The sequence below is a fragment of the Portunus trituberculatus genome, chromosome 21 (genome assembly GCF_017591435.1).
Source record: "Portunus trituberculatus isolate SZX2019 chromosome 21, ASM1759143v1, whole genome shotgun sequence".
Taxonomy (NCBI): Eukaryota; Metazoa; Arthropoda; class Malacostraca; order Decapoda; family Portunidae; genus Portunus; species Portunus trituberculatus.
The window spans coordinates 17,045,803-17,067,535 of NC_059275.1; the positions used below are offsets into that span (position 1 = coordinate 17,045,803).

The 21,733-nt window shown below is 40.8% G+C and overlaps 1 protein-coding gene across 7 annotated transcripts; it reads left to right on the forward strand.

Moving 5' to 3' along the window:
- Positions 1-364: 364 nt before the first annotated feature.
- Positions 365-21,486, forward strand: LOC123507182 (myotubularin-related protein 10-B-like). 7 transcript variants are annotated; one of them, XM_045259860.1, is made up of 15 exons: positions 365-540; positions 3,346-3,387; positions 4,180-4,246; positions 8,503-8,639; positions 9,011-9,184; positions 9,346-9,503; positions 10,038-10,130; positions 10,305-10,466; positions 11,181-11,309; positions 11,638-11,709; positions 13,395-13,540; positions 13,922-14,071; positions 14,204-14,376; positions 14,576-14,746; positions 14,953-21,486. In XM_045259860.1, the coding sequence occupies exons 1-15, from the start codon at positions 478-480 to the stop codon at positions 15,496-15,498; spliced, it is 2,283 nt and encodes a 760-aa protein (XP_045115795.1). In that variant the 5' UTR covers positions 365-477; the 3' UTR covers positions 15,499-21,486. The 7 variants fall into 7 exon arrangements, with proteins under 7 accessions (XP_045115795.1, XP_045115796.1, XP_045115798.1 ...); XM_045259861.1 differs by having other exon boundaries at positions 11,644-11,709; XM_045259863.1 differs by lacking the exon at positions 11,638-11,709.
- Positions 21,487-21,733: the final 247 nt, after the last annotated feature.

A 21,733-nucleotide genomic window follows, 5' to 3' on the forward strand; every position in this document is an offset into this window, starting at 1 on the left:
TGTCTATCTGTCTGTTATAATTAGTAATAACTAATTGTATACGTGTTTACATGAAAAAAGGCAAGAAATGAATATGAGAACAATAACAAATGAATATCCTGTTTATTTGTCTGTCTATCTGTCAGAGTTAGTTATTCTTTATACATATATTAAAACAAAGGAAATAAGGAACACGAGACAAGATATATATATCCTGTCTGTCTCTCTGTCTGTTTGCCCGTCATAGATGGTGATTTAGAAATATATAGCAAAAAAAGTGACAATCTGTAAATATAATAGATAAAACAAGACAATAGAAATTAACCTGTCTACTTGTCTGTCTGTATGTGTGTATGTTTGTCCTTGTGTCTGTCTGTCCGTGTGTCTGTCTGTGCAAGGAATCGGACACGGTGTGTTTTGGGGCAGATATGTCAAGATGAGACCTACATAGAACATCATTTTTACCCTTGAATTACCACTAACCCAGCCTCCTGCACCATGAATTCCCACAGGAAGGGCACGCCCTCGGCCAGATTCACCACCTACATAGACTTTGAGGAGGTGAGTGATAATAAATAAGTGTTTTTCTATTCACGGCCCAGTACACTTCCCATTCATTTTCGAGTCATATTTTTTTTTTTCACCTTTTTCTGTGCATGGTGTGATTTTATGAGCTTATTTTGCGTGCTTTAGTGATGATTTTTGTATTTCGTTCATCAGTTTTACGCCTAACTCCCCAGTACCTAGTTTACCAGTATTGCTTACTCACTAATCCTGTATTCTCACCATTACGGAATGACTAACTTGCCCGTATTGCCTGTTCACCAGTATTATTCACCAGGATGTACTGGTTTGCTGTAGTTTATTTGTTATTTTTTTGTGTATATTTTCCCCAGTACTTTGTTCACCAGTATTGCTATCTCACCAGTCTCATTCATTCACCATTAACTGTGACTGACTTACTGGGGTTGCCTGTCTGTCAGTGTACCAGTATAATGACAGGATAAGTCACTAGTATCTCACCAGTATCTAGTTTCCCAGTATTGCTAACTCACCAGTTTATTGTATTCACCTCTACAGCCTGATCACCAGTTCACTGTTATAACCTAACAGGATAGATCACCAGTTTTTCACCAGAATGATTTAGTATATGTGACTTTTGCTTATCTTGACAATATTTTCAGCTTTTTTTTTTATTTGTTCTTTTAGTTTTTCATTGTCAAATTTTCTCAGTATCAATTTTGGCCACGAGTTTGAAGCTGGTCACGGCAACATAGGCTGTTTCACTGACGCTTGTTCTGATTGGGCAATTGTTTTCTGTCTTCCCAAACTCATTTAAGAGGGAGGTTTCAAGACATTTATCCCATTGTTTTTGGCTAAATATCTCAGACCTGCTTGGGAACTGGCATCAAAGTAGGTCTTTCGGTTTAGTCAGTTTTTTGGTTTCCTTGCCCAGATTTCCCAAACAGAATAAAAAAAATGGTAATAATAAATTGTGTATGTGGTAGCATGTGATTCTTGACAGCTTCTTCTCACTAGACCAATGGCTGTATGTGCAAAGATTCCCTAAGTGCTTACATTGTACTTTGTGTTGAGTTGGGCTTTGTACTTAGATTAGGTGAATGACTAAACTTGAATTGAAATGAATAAGGACAGTGCCAAAGTCCCTCCATATAGTTCAAGAATAAAAAAGAAATAAAGATAATGCATTAAAATTACAAAGACAGTCTGAAAGTCCCTCCATACACTACAAGAACAAGAAAATAATAAAAAAAAAGATTACTTTATGATCAAGCTTGAATTAAAATGAACAAAGACAGTTCCAAAGTTCTTCCATACACTACAACAACAAAAAAACAATTAAGAAAACACATTCTTTACCTTCTATAGTTTACATTTTTTCCAATAATCAAGAAATGACTACCAGATTAACTCTTCCACTGCATCATAAAACACTTCACAGCATTAAAAACACTGTACATATTCTTTTTACTGTCTGTTAAAAAAAAAATGTGTTAAAAGAGCAGATTTTTTGGTTTCTCGTCAGCATCATGTTAAGAAGGCTGTATATTGTAAAGAAATCTCTCAGAGGGGTTTGAGATGAAGGCCACACATCTATATTGGTAGTGAATGTGTTACGGCAAATAGGAACCAGCCATAATGCTCCTGAATCAGTCTTAACTCTAGTAAATGAAGCTGTCACCAGACCCACAAGTGCTAACTGGGGACACTGTAAACCATTCCTAAAAACAACTGCAATCCCTTGTGTCATGGAGAGCTGATAGCATTGTATAGAGTGGTACATTGTTTAGGAGTGCTGTGAGAGAGTGATAAGGAATGAGAGCAGTATAGCACCACATGCCTATCCCTACACTTACACTGACTGGTCTGATATCTGCCACAAAGCTCACACATTAGCCTCCTTTGAATCAGTGAAGGTGTGAGGGCCTTGCAGATTCCTCCCTCAAAGACGTGGAACTTGACTGTATCATTAGACCACTTCCTAACATCATTTTAAGAGATCTAGAGTATGTGCTGTCAACCACTCAGGGCAAACATAGGTTCAGTATTCCTCTTAGCCTATTTTGTGGTGACCAGCTACAGAACCAGGTGAAATTCAAGGAGTCTTTAATCCCCCTCACTAGTTTTCCTCAGTGTTCATAGTGTTGTGCCACCCACCACCATGTCATTTGAGTTGATTAAGGTAAGGCCGGAGTGACATTTAAAATACTGACTCACTCAAAAGTCTGGACACATCAGTAGTATTACTTTTTATAACTTTTTTTTTTTTTTTTACAATTTGAATATGAGTATGTGAAAAGAAGATGTTGATTCATTACTATTGAGTGGATGTGAGGAGTGATTGTAAATGTTAGATATTGAAAACAGAAATAAAAAGGTATACTTTTTTTTTTTTATACTATGTGGGCTTTTCACAGGAATTTATGGGCTAAAGGGGATACTTTTTTGGGTACCTCCTATCTCAAAGCCCACTCGCTAGGAAACCATTGCCCTGAGTGAGAAGCCCAACCTGCACTCAGACCGTGGACAGGATTCGAACCCGTGCACTTAGAGACCCCTTGGATCCCAAAGCATGCATGGTTCCACTGTACCACGGCAGCCTCTGTGTGTCTGGGCTTTTGAGACACCCTGTAGAATACACCATGATTATTAAACACTGCCAAGATCCTGCATGTTAACGTAGACCAGTAAATGAGTAAGCAATGCCAGTTAAGTAACTATTGCATCATTAGTAGCTTTGTGTGGCTAACCTTGAATCTCACGCAAAACACTGACGTACGTGTTAATCCTTTGAATGTTTCTATAGATCCCCTTCTCTTCCTTTGCTCTTCCATAAATGTGCAGATTAACGATGGACTCACTACAGTGGGCGAAACTGTGCCGCTGGTAAGTAGCATCACATACCTTATTGTTGTGTGTCATTACTGTTGCTTTGTTGAGTGAATGGGGTTGGGTGAAATAAGGTTAGGTTAGGTTAGGTTAGGTTAGGTTAAGTTAAGTTAAGTTAAGTTCGCGTTGCTGTGTTTCAAGATGCCGTGTTCCTACAGTGAGTTTTGTTATTGAAGTTATTGAAGTTTTGTTTATTATCAGAAAGTCTTGGTTTGTGCATGCCTACTTGTTATCTCTCTCTCTCTCTCTCTCTCTCTCTCTCTCTCTCTCTCTCTCTCTCTCTCTCTCTCTCTCTCTCTCTCTCTCTCTCTCTCTCTCTCTCTCTCAATTATTGGATATTAGGACATTGATTTTATTGTAACTACTGTTAAAGAAAAAGAAACAAGATAGATTAAAATGAAAGGCTCACTTATTGGATATTAGGACTTACTGATTTAATATACTGTAAGAGAGATAGATTAAACAGCCATGAAAGCGTTAGTTACTTGAGTGTTTAGATATTCAAGCTAACTCTCTCGGACCTGCTCGAGGACTGGCATCTAAGTGGGCCTTTTTTGTTTAGTAATTTTTGTTGCCCTTGGCCAGATTTCCTTTCTTATATCAAGGAAAAAAAAGCTATGGTGTTTTGCTGCATTGGAAGAATAAGGACAAGATAAACTAAAACCACACATGAGACAGCCTTTGGAGTTTTGATATTTAAGTTATAAAATTTTGCAGCAATGAAAGAAAAGGAATATGACTTTCTGAGTACAACATTAACGGTCGTGTGTGTTTGTGTTCCTTCCTCAGAGGCCAATCGATGTTCCCGAGGAGACAAATGTGGACGAGGAGAAGATAGAGCCTCATCTTCTTCCAGGTGAGTGTCATCTTTGTCGTCTCTGCATCCTGCCTTGTGTCGTGTCCTCAAGGTTCTCTCCACATGTTGCCAGGTCTGTTTTTCTTGCTGTCTTCTCCTCCCATACTTCTCACCTCTTTGTTTCATTTTGCTTCTCTCTCTCTCTCTCTCTCTCTCTCTCTCTCTCTCTCTCTCTCTCTCTCTCTCTCTCTCTCTCTCTCTCTCTCTCTCTCTCTCTCTCTCTCTCTCTCTCTCTCTCTCTCTCTCTCCCTGCTCCCCAAATGAGGTTTGAAAACATTATGGTAGTTTAGTGAGGCAGTCTGTGGGTGGTTATGTAATGTTTCTATCCTGTATAGGGCTTAGGGGATTATGGGAGACTATTATTAGAAGGAGGGGCCAAATGCAAGTTGCATTTGTGGGGCTTCCCAAGAGGCTGTAGCAGTGTGCCTCCTTTCCTCACTTGCCTCACTGCTGCTCCTGCTGACCCTCTATTAACACCTTGGAGATATTGAGCATTCTTGCCAACATATGGACGCTGACCCGTGGCACAAGTGCTCACCATGTTCCTGGACTCTCAAGGCTGCTTTCCTATCCTACAATGTTTTGTGTGTACACCCTGACTGCCATGATCACCACAGTCATTGCATTTGTTGCCTTCATCTACATTGAGTACAGGCGCTTCCAGGCCCTGGAGTGGTAGTGGTGCTGTGATTTGTGTGCTAGGAGAGGAAGGCAGTAGTGTGGGTGGTGCAACACTTGAGGGAGAAGCATGATGTTTGTTGAAAAAGAGAAATGTGGTCACATACTTACTGGTAAGACATTCCCTTGGATATGGGTCAGTCAGTGCACTACAGATGAGGTCTGTTCACTCACTCTTGTAGAATGATGAAGGGAGAACAGTGCAAGAAAAGTTAATATTGCCAAGTTAAATAAGAACAAAGTACACATTGACTCTGTAATCTCCCAAACATGGCATCTGTGAGGGATGAAAAGAAGGTTGGCAAGACGGTGCGGAAGACGTCCCTGGAGGCCAGCATTCCCAAGCCCAGCAATGAGGAGTCCATGACGCTGCGCAGGGTGAGGAGTGACACCATGGCCCTTGTTGTCCCAACCTTCACCACTAAGTTCCTGACAGATGACAAGGACGATTCGTCCAAGAGTAAAAAAGTAAACCTAAATATTCCTGGTGCCGTGTCATACCAGGCTGAGAACACGGCAAAGGTCCAGACCAAGAAGCCTTCCAGCGGCCGGAGACGCAAGAGCTCGGCACAGCAAGGAATAGTGCTGGATGTTGCTGCTCTTCACAAGCTCAAAGAAAAGCAGGAGAGTGATGACAGGATCAGCATGTGTAGCTCCATGCAGTCTGTTAAAAGCAGCCAATCACCTGACCTTTCCCCTACCAACCAGAATGGTGAGCAGGCCCGCATGAGTCCCAGCTTCCACATCACCTACTCTCTGGACACTGAAGACCGTGCAAGCCTTGGTGGCAGTGATGCATCCTCTGTGTATCACTCCTCCTGCATGTATCCACCAGAGGAGGGCCCAGTTTCATTTAGTAATCTTCTGGAGGACCCACGAAAGAGCAGGAACCAATACAAACGCCGCATGTCTTCTCCCATCATCCAGAGCCTGAAGCAGCAGCAGTCACAGGATGCCAACAACACCAAGCCAAGGGTGCGGACGTATCCTGATGAGGATCGCTGCCACTCCTCCCAGGGCAATGCCAACTTGTCCTTTGAACTTACTGGATTGCCATCAAAATCAAAGTATTACTCCACTCAGGAAGACCTTGCTGCTACCTCCATCCCAGACCATCCAGCTTCAGTACCAATCCAGCGGAGGGACATCCCAAAGCCAGCCAGCAGGGAAGACCTGTTGACACCACCAAGGAAGGGTTTCCGTGGCAGCATTGACAGTCAGACACAGGAGAACAAAAGAAAAGACTCAAACAAGGAACTTGCCGACCAACACTGCCGTTCCAACTTTGGCATAGTGCTGAGTGTGATTTGCTTCATTTTGTTCCTGTGGTACCTGGCCATGGTGTCCAGCAAGTTTATCAAGTCAGCTCTCTCATTCCAGTACTTCAGTAAAGCACCGTCAGTTGAACTGGGTTCAGTTCATGAAGTTATTGTGTACATCATTGCTGAAAATGGGACCGATGGAAACACATGAGATATTGTCACAGATGCAGGCATGACAGAAAGGTAGTGTGTTGTGTACAGCATGTTGCCAATCACAGATGTAAAAAAAATTTTGTTTGGAAAAAAAAAGTGTTAGTGTATTCAAGCAGAACATTTTCTACACTGCAAAGATTTTATTTCAGTGAATCTTTAAAGAATGTTTGGGGTGCAATTGTGAGAGTAAGTATGTGTAGTGCATGCAGGTACCTTATCTTGGGTACCTTATGTGTGAGAGATGTCAGCCTGGCATACAAACATAATAGAAATGGTCTTTAAAGTAATCAGTGCTGTAACCACAGCTCCATCATTACATGTGTAAGCAGAACATTGATACCTCAGCAGTACATGTGGTGCTCGTTTTATTGGCAAGATCAACAAGAACTTTTGAGAATCCTCCAGCTTGGTGATCACTGTTACAGAAAAGGCTACAAATGTCTTCATAATAACTTGATCAGGATGCCACGGGTACTGTGTGTGTGAAACCTTTTACATGCTTTCTTTTCTTCTTATGCTTTTCACTGCATGCTTGTGAGAGGTGTTTGCATTTTTTCTCTTAATAAGCATCAACCAGGGATTCTGCATCTCTTGGGTGTGAAGCAAGCACTTTGAATACTATGGTACCAGTTCAGTGTAAATCATGTATTCATGTCTGGAAGGCTGCGTGTATTTTCCAAGCTGTGATGTTTGAAAGAAGACAAAGTAAATGTTTCAAATAAATATCCTTTCCTTAGCTGTGTTTCTGTTGCCTCATTGCAGTCCCTCATCAGCAAGAGAGAGAGTGTATTCCCTGAGGTATGTTTTGTTTCTCCTCACCTATTGTATCACCACCACTCCCATTAAGTAGAAGAAGGAGCCAGGCATCCCTATTGTTGTTACCCATCTTAAACTTACCCTCCACAAATAATAGGTAATAAGTATTGTCCACCAGAAACAATGAATTAGTGTGTACAAAAGGTAATGACTTCAGAAACATTAAGCTTTATCCATTCATTGAAGAGACCTTGTGTGCAGGTAGATAACATGTAGCGTTCCTGTAGATAGTAGAAGGTTTTATCTTATCCTGGTCATTGATAGTGATGGGAACAGTAGAGGAGTTACCTTACTTATCACTAACTTTGCCAAGTCACTGTGTTCATTTATATCTTGGCATCTGTACATGAAGGGGTGTTGTTAACAGAGAGATAAAAAAGCATTTGGTAAACCCTTTCAGTGATGGAATTTAGGAGAGTTCTGATTTATTGATATTATGAAGTTTCATTTCGGTAGATTTTTAAGTCGCTTCATTGTTATAAGTATCATATGTAGGAGGTTTTGTGGATGTTGAATGTTATGTTTATTTTCTTATTCTGTTCAGGAATGACAATCTTCAATCTGTTAGTCTATGTATACATAAAGATTAAGGGGATGAAGTGAGACGAGACATTATTACTTTCATAAGCCACTCATGGGTAGAGAAAAAAAGGGACAAATTACCCTGGTGCTTGGTGTAGTGCAGGAGGAGGAGGAGGAGGAGGAGGAGGAGGAGGAGGAGGAGGAGGAAGCCTTATAAAGTGGTGGGTGATTCCGTGAATTGTGTCAGCACTCAGGCTGTTATGCCACCTTATTTTTTTAGCTTTACTTACTAATACACAATGATAATACCCACACATCATTGGCTCCAGGGGGTGAGATGGTGGACAGATGTGAGGCAGCTGTTTTATTATTATTATTATTATTATTATTATTATCATTATTATTATTATTATTATTATTATATTATTATTATTATTATTATTATTATTATTATTATTATTATTATTATTGTTATTGTAACAAGATAAGGAAGGCCATGAATAGATAGAGAATTTTATATTTCATCTATTTTTTATTTATTTGCATATTGTAATTATTTTCTTTATCTGTTCTATTTATTTGTTTATTTATTTACATATCTTATCAGTATAGCATGATATCTTCCTATTTTAATCATATAAAACATTTGATGAAGCTTTGCAGATTTGCAGAGAGTCCATCATTGATCAGGAGAACAATAAACACCAGTAGAACATGCATCTTCTTCATTTCTGACAATCACCGCTGCTCCCTTTCCCTCCACAGGCGAGATCATGATAGCGAGGGCCAACAACGTCCTCAAGTTTGCACCGCTGAAAGCCAATCGAACTGGCATCTCCGGCACCTTGTTTGTCACCAACTTTAAGGTTTCTTTTGTCACCTCGCTGCCGGTGGAGACCAAGGTAAGGCAGGATTTTCTCCTCGTTGTAGACGTATTGCAGTTTATTTTTACCTCCTACTTATTTGTTGCACTTTTCACACAAGATTAAGAAAAAAAGAGATTGGATTTTTTTTTTTTTTTTTTTTTTTTTTTTTGTCTGTTTTGTAGTCTGTGATTTCCCAGCCCCACAGTTCACACCTCTCATTTGTGTGTATTATATTATTAAGTGGCTTTTATATGAATAATACTTTTTAAAGTGTAAGTTATTATCCTTGAAGTGTGTAAGTCGTAGGGTGTCATCGGGTACGGTCAATGAACAGCAGGGGCTTCACAACCCTTTGTGGCTTACACAGTACAATAGGAACCATAGCATGGCTTCCTCTCTAACTGCAGGAGAGAGACATGCACAGCAGGAGCCTTCAGAATCGCTTCCTTGGCGTGCATGACGTATGCCTCTCGGAAGTGGACATGGTCAACCAGTTTTCTGAAGACAGTGCCAAGAAAAAACGTTTGCTGTACAACACCCAGATGCCTCCCAGACTCTCAGGACTGCAGCTGGTGCTTAAGGTGACCTGCAACTACTTCACTTTGCCTGTAGAGTGTTACAAGAGTCAGAGAAATGAATATGGCTTCCTCTTTTCTTGGATTCCTGTGTTATTTGATTAGGAAGACAATGAAAAGGCTGATGAGCTGATGAGATTAAATCACTTTGTCTATTTTCTTTTCAGAGCCTACGTGTCATTAACTTCAGCTTTAAGTTCACACCGACTGGCGAGGACATCCGAGTGGCCCAGGCGTTGCTGCATCATGCTTTCCCTACCTCCATAGACCACCTGTTCCTTTCCTGTGGCTACGCGCCCTCCTCACCTGGCATTCCTGACTTCTGGTGAGCTGGGCAGTGTCTGTCATATCAACTCTGGGTTATTGGTGCTTGCTGAGTTTTAGGAAAGGCTTTGGGATTTGTGTTTTACTTAATTGCATATATCGCTCATTTAATCATCTTGTTTGTGTGTTACTTATTAGTCTTTGATGTCTTTCTTGGTACCACACTGGATATTTATAAGTTGTGTAAGTTTTATTGCTTTTCCCTTTTCCTTTAGGGATGATACTCTCACATTGATGTACAGTTATGTTGTTTTATAATATGAAAATATTTATTCAATGTACTTATCCATTTATCAGTTTACAATTGAAGCAATTCACTGTACATACCCTGTTTTGTTTCAGCAACAGTCTGCATATATATGTTTTCTTGTACTTGTATTATGCTTGTGCAATATTGTGCTCCACTAGACTGTCCCTTTCACCAGGGTGTGACAGGGCTAACAGTATGATTGACATGTGTATGAGTCTGTTGTGCTTTGTTTGTGCCATCCGTTGTACACAGAGTTTGTGTTGCTGAACTTAATTGTACCCACAGCAGACCGGCTGACTGGGAACATGAGCTTCAAAGAACTCGGTGTCCCAACTGGAGGGTTTCCAAGCACAATGAGTTCTTCAATCTTTGTGCATCGTAAGTATTTCACACCTATTGTCTCCTTGTCTGCTTCCCTTTTATTGCATCTCACAACATGCGGGGAATACAGTGTTAGCTGCTGCCATAGAGACTGTGTTAGATATCTCAGCTGGTACAGTATATAGATAGATCTGAGGTGTGGTGTTGGCAGCATCTCATTCTTTCTTCCAGCTTACCAACAGTCCTAGTTGTGCCTCGAGACCTTCTGGATGCACAGCTGGAGCAGGCAGCCCAGCATTTCCAGGGGACCCGGCCGCCAGTGTGGTGTTGGGGTACGCCTGCTGGTGCAGCTCTGGTCCGAATGGCCCAGATATCGCCCAGCATCACTGACAAGTTGGTAGTCTTAATGTTCTTGGTGTAGTTCAAGCTTTCTGTTCACCTAAACTCTTTGCATCTCACAGTACCTGTTGCGTGTCTTTCTACCTCTGGTTGCCTCTCATTTTACTTCTACTTCACCTTATCATACTCTCTTCCTCATTTTATTCTCTCTCGTCTCTTTTATTTTCTTTCTGTACTGAACTGCAATTTATTTTTCTGTCGCATCTTCGTGTCTACATATAGCCCTCCTTCAGACTCACAAGATGTTAATACTGTAATATAATACATAGATGTGTGAGTTTTCTGGTGGCTGCTATGCTTATTTTATCTTGAAGCAAGTTTGAGGAGATTCAAGGAACATTAACTATTTTCTCGCCACAAGTGAAATATTACAAGGTATGATTATCTTATTGTCAAGGTCACTGCTTTGCACAACACCAGTATAGTAATGAGTGTGGTTAAACCAGGGTGCTTTGCTGTCATGTAAAGCAATACGCACAGATTGTTGAGGGGTAAGGGATTGGCAACAGGCTCACCTTTCTGTGGTAGACCAGTCCACCCTCACCCTCATGAGATGCACCTTACCAGGACATCTTCTGTAGGAGGAAACAGTTGAAGGGCTGCAAGTATATATAAATCTTTTAGTGTTTTTACCTTTTAAGTTTTATTGCTAAATTTTGTAGCATTTTATTTTAATTTTTAATTCTGATTCAATTGTTACATTTTTAGCAATGACAATCCGGTGGCCCGTGTCCCTGTGCTAGCCTTGCAAGCTGCCAGTGGCTTCCTAGTGGGGAGGACAGGATGGCAATGGGCGGAGAGGGGGCTACACCTCGCCCTTGAGGAGGGGAAGCCTAGGTTGTTTGAGAGTTCTATCTCTTAATATAATTGGCATTAATATTACACAGAGAAAAGGAAGTACAGTACTTGTTATGTGGAGTATTTACAAGACATGTGACGGACATTAGATTTTCAGGAACATTTATCATTAGAATTCAGTGAGGACAGAATTCATTAACAACCTAATCCACATGCATGGCACCTCATGTAATACATGTAATACAACTGTGTGTACTTTTTTGCAAGGACTAGTTAATTGTGTGAGAAGGTAACATTTATAATGTTCCCATAGAAAGAAGCTATAACAGCCAAAATGCTTACCTGATGTTTTCATGTGTTCTCTAAGCCACAGTAGGTTGTCGGTGTCAAAGTCTGTTGGCAGCAACATGAAGAAAAGGAAAGTGGATGAAGCTTCCCAGTGAGTGAGTCAGTCCTGTGACCATGTGGTGCCCCCCAGCTCTTGTAACCCAGCAGTAGCAGTAGTGGCTTCACACCTGTGGGCTGACTGGCAGGCTGTCTATCTGTCTGTCTGTCTGTCTGTCTGTCTGTCTGTCTCAGTAACCTCTGATCTAAATTGCCTGTGTTGTGAATCCTTATATCACTCCTTTTTCTAGACATGTAATGCAACCTTCCTGCCTCTGCTGGCCTAAGGAATAACATACATGTCCATGCTAAGCTGGCTGTGATTTGATGCTTAGTAAATAACAAAAGCATCACTGGATACCTCAACATGCGGGGGGTTTCCTCATGAGTCAAGCAGTCTGTTTAACACTGCAGGTGCTACTGAATAATATCTAAGCTTTGACATGCATCTTTACCCATTAAGTGAATTAGGCTTGGCAGGGCATCTTGTAGCTATGAAAAAACAGATTAATTACTTGCATTCAGAAATATTGATCTCCTTGTCTTGTAAGTAAGGGGATGCCATAAGTAGTGAATAGTCTCTACTGCAATACCCATAAGTGCGTGAATATGACGTTGCTTGGACTCCTAACAGGGAAACAGCAGAGTGAAATAGTGAGGCAGCTTTGTAATCCTGCTGTAACAATCTTGTCTTTCACTGGAAGACAGAGAGGAGGTGCAGTTTGCTTCACCAGGGAGCTTGGTTGCCTTAGGATCTGGTTGAATGAAATAGTACTAGAGAGCTTAGCTTGCTGCAATACATTGCCACAAACACACCTAATGAGCCATACACTGCATACACTATATACCACTACTAATCACTGCCATCTGCAATGTCAGTCTTGGGGAATGGAGCAAATTTCATTAAAGTGGCTTTATAGTAAAATGTAAGGTAATTATTTTAATTTTGTTTTGGTAAGTTGGGCTTCATGAGTTTATTTTCTTTTGTAGGATGAAGTTAGCTATGTTGTTTTCATGTAAAAATCTTAATTATTCACTGTAAAGAACAAGTAAATGCCAATTTTTTTTCTATGCATTAACATTCTAGTGTATGGACTTATCATATCATTTTTCCTCCCCTAAAACATACATAAATAGCATTACCTTTGTAGGACCTCATTATATATCTACTTTGTCATGTTGCTAAATTTTTGTTTCTTTAGTTTCTTTAACACTCCACAAACATTCCTCTGGTTTCCTGTACCTCCAGCAAGTAACAGTGTAATCTTGGTGTGCTGAACGGAACACATCATTCTGTACGTTGGTTCATTGTGTGTGGAGATGGTGACTGGGATTGAGTGTATCAGAGTAATGGTGACAACAGGAGCATTGCAAAGGTTGGGTAGTGTGGAAGATGAGGGTGACTAAGTGAAGATTGTTAATACCCTACTATAGAGTGTAGAGTCAAGAGTTTGACTAAGAAGAAATATAATTGTGATCTGAGGATGGACTTGAAACCAGAGTGAAGCCGATGACTATGGAAACTATAACGGATTTATTGATTTAAGGATGTTAAGCACATGAAGATAAATGTACACTGTAACCTTTGAAATTAAATGTTATGATTGCATTTTACATATCATCACACATTCACATACTAAAACAATATGTATCACCTCTTGTTCACATCACACATTCTTCATGAGCCTCACAGTCACGTTAGCACATTATGTACCAAGTTCCTTCCCTGGTGTGTTACAGGCAGCAGGAGAACAGGATGATGGGGCTGGTGCATCGCTGCCACCCTATGAGGCTGCAACCAAAGATCTTCGACCTCGACCAAATACTGCCTTCCCTCAAAGAGATCCAGATCTCATACATTAAACTAAGAGAGCTGCACACACCTGGTGAGTGAAACATAGTAATTTTTGTTTGTCTTTTTGGTCATCAGCTTTTTTTTTTTTTTTTCTGTTCCTGTGAACGTTTATGTCTATGCATCCCTCTGTTACATCTGTATATGTACAGGCAACCCTCGCTTAACGAACAGGTTACGTTCCTAAAAACCGTTCGTTGCATGAATTTTCATTAAGCGAACCAATAAATAAGTTTGACCCATGACTTGAACTTCCATTGAGAGTAAACAAAGCGAGAGTGCATCGTAGTGTTGAGTGAACGTTCATTAATCGGGAGTTGCATGTAGTTGATTGTTTTACTGATCTATGTTTCCATATCAATTTATTTTTGTTTTCACCTAACATCATACATCTTTTCACCGTGTCTTTTCTCAGATGACCCAACACAGTTCTGGGAGCAGGACCGCCACTACTTCAGCCGCTTGGAATCCTCTCGCTGGCTTTCCCACGTTAGCAAGTGCCTGGAAGTGGCTCAGAATGCTGCCACAGCCATCCTGCACCAGAACAGCTCTGTCATCCTCCAGGGTGTGTCCATTGCTGGTCACTGTTTGTCTCATTACCCTCCTTTTGGAATGTAGGAAGCCAGGAAAGCAATGACTAGGTGAACAGTTCAGTAATCCCCACAGTAATAAGGCCATTCTCCCCTGTCCACCACAGATGCCAGTGGGTGTGACCTGAGTGCTGTCATCTCGTCCCTGGTGCAACTGTTGCTCGACCCACATGTGCGCACCATCCGTGGTTTTCATTGCCTCATTCAGAAGGAATGGGTTGCCCTCGGACATCCCTTCACCAAACGCCTCGGCCACACCAGAAACCAGGTGGAGGAGCAGGTAAGGTGCACTGAGGGACTGATCAAGCAGCATAGCAGGAGTTACAACCAGTTCCTTTGTCTGTGAGATCTGTATTTGTGTACTACATGACTCAGATACTGCTGATGCTTTAAAATGGAGAGATGGAACAGTTGTTAAACATGAAAGTGTATAGTAATAGTACCAGAAGCCTGGAATAGAGAGGTAACCTTCCATGCAGAGTCCAGTGTGGCTGCTGTTCCTGGACTGTGTGTACCAGGTGAGCCTGCAGCACCACACAGCCCTGGAGTTCACCTCGGAGTACCTGGTGGCCCTGTGGCACGCCGCTCACTGCTCACTACACTCCAGTTTCATGTTCAACTCTGTCAGTGCCAAATATAGTGCAAGCGATGTAAGTATTGGTCGGTTTCTTTCTTGCGCTTGGTAAAAAGAGCAGTTGCATTATATGATCAAGAATTTATGAGATATGCATATTGCATTGATTCTCGTCTACATACACAAGATTTTCTTTTCATGAAAGCTTTGCAGTAAGTTGAAGGTTCTGATAGTATTGATATCCTAAAGTATGAATGACTATTGGTATGTATTGCTTCACAGGTCCTTCAACGAGAGAACCCACAGCAGCCAATTTACTTGAGGCCAGTGTGGAGTTGGTGGGCTGAAAACAAAAGTATTATTGAAAATGAACAGAATGGATCTGATGAGGAACCTTTGGATTGTAAAACCTCAGCTAGGGAGGCTTTCCTCAATGTCCATTATATTCAGAAACTATTCAAATCACTGGCCATCAGTGGGGCAGTGAGACGCATCAGTGACCCACTGTCCAGCGCCTACCACACCTGGCAGCATATTGACTGCCTCATGGGAGAAACCAGGCAGCTACCCTACGACCCAGCCACACCCATCGTTCCCTTACAGCTGGATGGAAGTTTGAGGCTGGACACCAGTCTCAGTAATCTCCGGCCTTGGCTCAACTGCTTCTGTGCCTGGCTGTCCGAGCCGGCCATGCTGACGCTCAATGACTCTGAGTCTTTGCTGAAGGATTCCTCTCCGGCCTCCCACCACTGGTCACACATCCATGAAATGTACAACACTATGAAGGATCTCTTGTCACAGAACCTAACCAATGGAGCTGCTCAGTAGCCTGTCTGGTGGTGCAGTTGTGAGCTGCAATGTAAGACTTCATACCAATCACAGTGTTGGTTAATTAAAAAAGACTTGTGATAATCACTTTTTCAATCATAGACTGTGAAAGTCAGCCAGGCCTGGGTGTCGGCTGTTGGGTGTTAGCTCTAAGAGTGATGCCCTTGTTGAGTATCACAGCTCACCAAAAAAGGTGAATCTGTGAGAAAATTAACTACAGATAACATGTGATTCTTCATACTGGCTCATAATATCAGTATGAATGTTTTGGGTTTTAAACGGTGCATGTGTGTATGTGTGACAAGTGGAAAGGGTTGTGCTGAGAATATTCTTCCATTGTGGCCCCCAGTTTATCCAATGGGAGTGTGTGTGTGTGCATCATGTGTTTATTGAATATGGGGGACTTGTGATTGTGGATGAAGGGAAAGTTTAAATTAAGATGGGTCAGAAGTAATAATGTTTGCAAGAGTAACAACTATGTCTTCCTTCAGCCAAAGTTTATAATCTGTGTGTGTGTGTGTGTGTGTGTGTGTGTGTGTGTGTGTGTGTGTGTGTGTGTGTGTGTGTGTGTGTGTGTGTGTGTGGTGTAGTACTTGTTGGTATACAGGGGTATTGAGACTTTGCTACTTGCTGGACACTGGAATCGAGGCAACAGTCAAGGTTATCTGGACCTGTAGTGGTGTGGTATGTCCTCTGAGTAGTGCCATGTGACCTCATTGTTGTGGCACCATAGAATCAATCAGTCAGTCAATCTATACTTAAGCACATTCTAAGGTCACTGATTGGTCAAAAAATCCCAAAGAATAAGTGTGTGGTTCATTATTGCTCTGCACAATATAGAATGAATGTCACAATATGTATCAAATTATTCCTCATGAAGTGAAGATCGTCCTGGTCAGAATAAGCCGTGATTAATTGCAGGATATTGTAATGTCTTCGTGAAATGTTGATGTCTTGAGTCACAGTAAACATTCAGGATATTGTGATGTCTTCCTAAAATGTTGATATCTTGAGTCACAGCAAACACCCCTTATAATGAAATTAATCACTCTTGTTATGAATATGTTTACAATTTCTTTAATTAGAAACTATGTTTTGATTCTTGCCTCTTGTATTCACACATGGCAGACAAGGCAAAGTTGCTCTTAGTTGTATTTATATTATTTAATTCAAACAGACTTCAGTGCATCATCTTACCTAAATGACCCACCAGTTATGCAGTTTGTAACCTTAACACTCTCTCTCTCTCTCTCTCTCTCTCTCTCTCTCTCTCTCTCTCTCTCTCTCTCTCTCTCTCTCTCTCTCTCTCTCTCTCTCTCTCTCTCTCTCTCTCTCTCTCTCTCTCTGACACAAATTTCAGTTCATTAATTTTTGAGCCAAACAAGACATCAGCTTTGCCTGTGAACCAGTTTAAGGGACCAGGTGGGCAGGTGGAAGCTCTTTATGTTAGGGTGGATACTGTGTGAAGGTTGTATGACTCATCTTATTTTTAATTTCCCCTCTCCCCTTCCCCCATATGTGGGTGTGACATGTTTTCCATTCCATAAGTCCGAATTCCTTAATTTCTGCCTAATATAGGGGTTAGTGTGGGCATGGCTGTGTGTATGTGTGTGTGCATGCATGTTTGTTTGTTTGTATATCTGTCTGCCTTCCTACCTGCCTATCTGTTTGTCTACCTGCCTGTCTGCCTCCTTTTCCTCTGAGTGATATCACTGTGGTGTGTGAAGAGTGCCTTGGGTATCTTCACCACATCTGTGTGTGAGACTGACTGACTGACTGAATAATGAACACACAGTGGGATTGGATCATGGTGTTTTAACATAATGATCTCATGTGCAGATTTAAGTCTCGGTGGAACAACATATAATTACCCAGTATTTGCATTGTAATTATTCTCCACTCCAGAGTCACAAATATATATATATTATGCTATATATATTTATATAGTCATGCATAAGTTCCTCTTTTGGAGTTTTAAGTTTTGTGTGTAGAAGAGAATAAATTCTGCGTCGGCTTGTGTAGCATTTTACGGTGTGCTTGTTTGTCACTTGATGGTTTAGTTGTTAATGTATCGCTGACTTTGCCACTTCAGCCTGTCATGTTCCCTTGAATTAAGAACATTTAGTTATGGAGTTTTCAGTGGCATTGTTTGTCACCAAAATGATATATATATATATAGTATATGTACATGTAAGTACCTATATAGCTTTTCTCTTAAGTTATGTTGCCGTATATGAAGATGAAGGAATTCTTGAACTAAGATGGGTGGAATGTGGGTTGTGCATTCCCTTTACACTTAGTATGTACTGTATTTGCTAATGAAAGCTTACCTGCTTTACAACCTACCTGAAGTCAGAGTGTGTAGGCTGAGTCCCAGGTGTGCGCTGCGTCCACCTGCGCCGGTCATTGCGTGCTACTCAGTCTTCCTGGGGCCACTGTGGGAGCCTGTCACGTCTCAGGGTGAGTGCCTGGTAATGGTGGGTCTGTAGCACTGCACCCCCTCCCTGTCCTTGGCCCCACAGCTCCTCAGCTCCTCACTACTGAGTCTGGTTCAGCTTGTCCTTGTCCTCGTGTGTAGAGTGAAGCTGGAGTGCGGGAGTTTGGTGTATGTATTTTTTTCTTTTTATGTAAATCGTATTCATACCTCATCTGTTTTTTACCATTAATACTTTTTAATAAGGATGTTTAGGGATTAATTCCTCTTCAAATGAATCAATGTTTTGTTATGAAATGATTAGCACAAAATTAATGTTCTAGCACTTTATTTTATTAAATGTGATGCACTCTCTCTCTCTCTCTCTCTCTCTCTCTCTCTCTCTCTCTCTCTCTCTCTCTCTCTCTCTCTCTCTCTCTCTCTCTCTCTCTCTCTCTCTCTCTGCTGATTTTATATATTTGTACATGAACTGATAATGTTTGATGGAGGGAAAAGGTGAATTAGTTACAAAAGCAGTAATCACATTCTCCATACATTCCCAGATCTTCCATTGCTGCTGCACTGATATGAAACACAGTGTGTGCTGGAGAGGACAGTCAGGTGTGTAACAATTTTTTTTTTATTTACTTATTAATCTTTTTTTTTTTTTTTTTTATCTTATTTATATTTTTATTATTATTTTTTTTTATTTATTTATTTATTTTTTATTTATTTATTTTTTTTTTTTTTGTGGTGGAATAGAACTTGAAATATTGAAAGTTTATTCATTGTAAGCATTCATTCAAAATTGATGTACAGAAATAATTTGCTGTGATTATGTAAGCAATAATTAATTGATTTTGATTTGTAAGTTAAAATCTGACTTACAGAAGTAAGTCATGAGAATGTAGTGTCTTGTGGTTATTGTGTATGTAATATTCAATGTTTTTTTCTACATGGAGTCTCAGACAGAGGTTGGGTTCCCAGCACATCTGTGAGGCAGGGGAGTGTTAGGGTCTAGTGGGTGAGGTGCAGCCTTGTGGTAATGGCTGTGCACTGTTGTGGCTCTGCTGGCATCCAGGACTAATTCCTTGTACACTTCTGTAGTAATGAGTGTATAAAAGACACCATGCTTTTATTAGAATTATTATTATTATTATGTTATTTTATTATTTTCTTGAGAATACATATGTGGTTGGCAGCTCTACTTTCTTAAAGAAATAGAGAGCTACATAAGGAAGCATGAGCACCTGTCAGAATTCCTGGAGAAGCATTGATAATGATTAGGAAGTATTTAGAGTAACCATTCTGTGGGGAAGCCAAAGTGTTATTGAGACTCATTGCCTCCACACCCCAGAAGATATGTTTGTTACCACCTCTGCTCAGGCTCGGAGAACAAACAGAAACTGATAAAACTTGATGTTGTGATGTTTAGGTCACATATGAACTGTTGTTGAAGGTACAATTCCTGTACAGCTAAGTACATTTATAGAAGTTTGCTCCTGGTGTTGAGAATTGAAGAATTTAATGTTTTACATTATTCTTATTGAAACTTTATCAAAATTGTTACCTTGGTATTTATTTTGTATGTGTACCTGTGTTAGTGTGAATACCTGTCATTGCCAAATGTAGGAGGAAGCAGGAACCAGCAAGAAGCAAGGCATTCCACCAGGGATCACAGGTTACCTACTTACCAAAGATACTAGAGGTGGTGGTGTGTGAGAGAGCCAAGCACGGACACTCATTAAATGGCATGTTACATGTTTGAATTATGAGGAAGTCTTTGTCTTGATGTCTAAAGTGTGGGTGGAGTGTGATGTCAGATTCTTTATTGGTGAGAAGATTGTCTGGCTGTCTGGGGCCTCAATGTGATGCAAAGATGCCATTGTTTGTGCTCCACTGCATGGCTGCACTTCATTCATGTTGTTTTAACTGTGTAAAATCCAGACAAATCCTGCACATTATTTGCTGAGAATATTCATATTGAATACCATGTAAGTACCATATGTATTTGTCTTCACAGGGGGTATAAACTTTAATTAGTTGTATTTCATGTGTATATACCATTAAGTTTTTCAAGTTGTCTTGTATATGCAGTTTTATGGTTCCATCATCCTGTGACCTCTTGTGGGGAGCACAACAGTGGGAAAAAAGGAGGGTTATTATCACAGTTTGATGTGCTGCCATAACAGCCAAGCCAGCCAGCAGAACTGGCTCATGATATTATTACTATTCCATGACTTGGCCTTGGTCATGTGTGTCTTATTGGCACCCCTGCTTTTTGCAATGCAGTCCTTCTTCCACATGTTGTGTTTCTGCCATAACCATTGTTGTGTAATGGTCCTGGGACATGCTGTGTACTGTGTCCTGAGGAAAGACCTGAGGATCTAATGGAGGCCGGCAGAGTGAGCCTGAGTCTCTGTGCTGAGTCCAGTGGTTTGATCCCAGCCACACTTACCCAAGGGTGACACATTTTCATGATATTCATATCAAAGTGTAGAAAAAAGATACTATTTTCAGAGAATAACTACTATTTTGTGTACGTATGTATCTTTTCCAAGGGACGGGAACAGATTTTCGTGCTTACTTTCGTAGAGGGAATACTTAAAGCAGCAGCAGCAGCAGCAGCAGCTTGGTCCAAATTGATGTCAGAGGGCAAATATTTAATGTATTTAATGATGCTTGCTCATATTGATGATGTACGAGATTCATTTAACCTAATAATGATTGTGAGGATGTCCAGTAGCCTTGTTGGGGAAACTATATGCAATGTAGCTTTTCCTCCCACCAGAGTCAGTGCCCCCACACAACACTGTTCAGCATCACTCACTGTGTGTCAAGGCTCCTCTTATGTTGTAAGCAGATTGTACAAAGGTGTTATCCTCAAGCTGTGGTGGACTTTATTGATATGTTGTTATTTCTCTCTCTCTCTCTCTCTCTCTCTCTCTCTCTCTCTCTCTCTCTCTCTCTCTCTCTCTCTCTCTCTCTCTCTCTCTCTCTCTCTCTCTCTCTCTCTCTCTCTCTCTCTCTCTCTCTCTCTCTCTCTCTCTCTCTCTCTCTCTCTCTCTCTCTCTCTCTCTCTCTCTCTCGTTTCCATCTTATGTTACTTGTTTTCACATGTGGTTGTCTTCCTATATGCTATACACACACACACACACACACACACACACACCATCAACAATTTGAAAAGTTTAAGGTTGTGATTTGTCATTTAAAATACTTCCTATTTAACAACTAATATCTCTCTCTCTCTCTCTCTCTCTCTCTCTCTCTCTCTCTCTCTCTCTCTCTCTCTCTCTCTCTCTCTCTCTCTCTCTCTCTCTCTCTCTCTCTCTCTCTCTCTCTCTCTCTCTCTCTCTCTCTCTCTCTCTCTCTCTCTCTCTCTCTCTCTCTCTCTCTCTGTTATCACCATCCTTGTCGTTGTTGCTGTTACCGTCGTAGTGCGGGGAGGGCCGATCAGTAAGTAAGAGCTGCTGCAGTAGACATTCTAGGCGCCTTCGGTATACTGTACATCCATTGACTGGCTTTATATTAGAGTACTATGAGAAGTAATAATAAAGAAATGTTTAATAGAACTTGAGTTTGCTTTCAGGTCTTGGAAAGAACAAGGTGAAGAGGAGACAGAGAATAGTAAAGATAACAAGGAACAAGAGTTTATGGTCCATATTCCAGAAATGCTTTGTTCTCTCCCCATAATTATTTTCCAAGGCCACAGAGATGATTAGGGGAAGGTTTTCAAGAGTGTTTCTTCAGTTAATAATGTAGAAATCTTGCCACTGCCTATAGAACCATAAAAACACCTTAAAAATGCTCTTCTCTCAC

Coding starts and splice junctions, on each gene's coding strand:
- LOC123507182 (XM_045259860.1), top strand. CDS start 478: ATGAATTCCCACAGGAAGGGCACGCCCTCGGCCAGATTCACCACCTAC. Junction 9,185..9,345: donor GACTGCAGCTGGTGCTTAAG/GTGACCTGCAAC, acceptor TTTTCTTTTCAG/AGCCTACGTGTCATTAACTT. Junction 11,310..11,637: donor CTTGAGGAGGGGAAGCCTAG/GTTGTTTGAGAG, acceptor GTGTTCTCTAAG/CCACAGTAGGTTGTCGGTGT.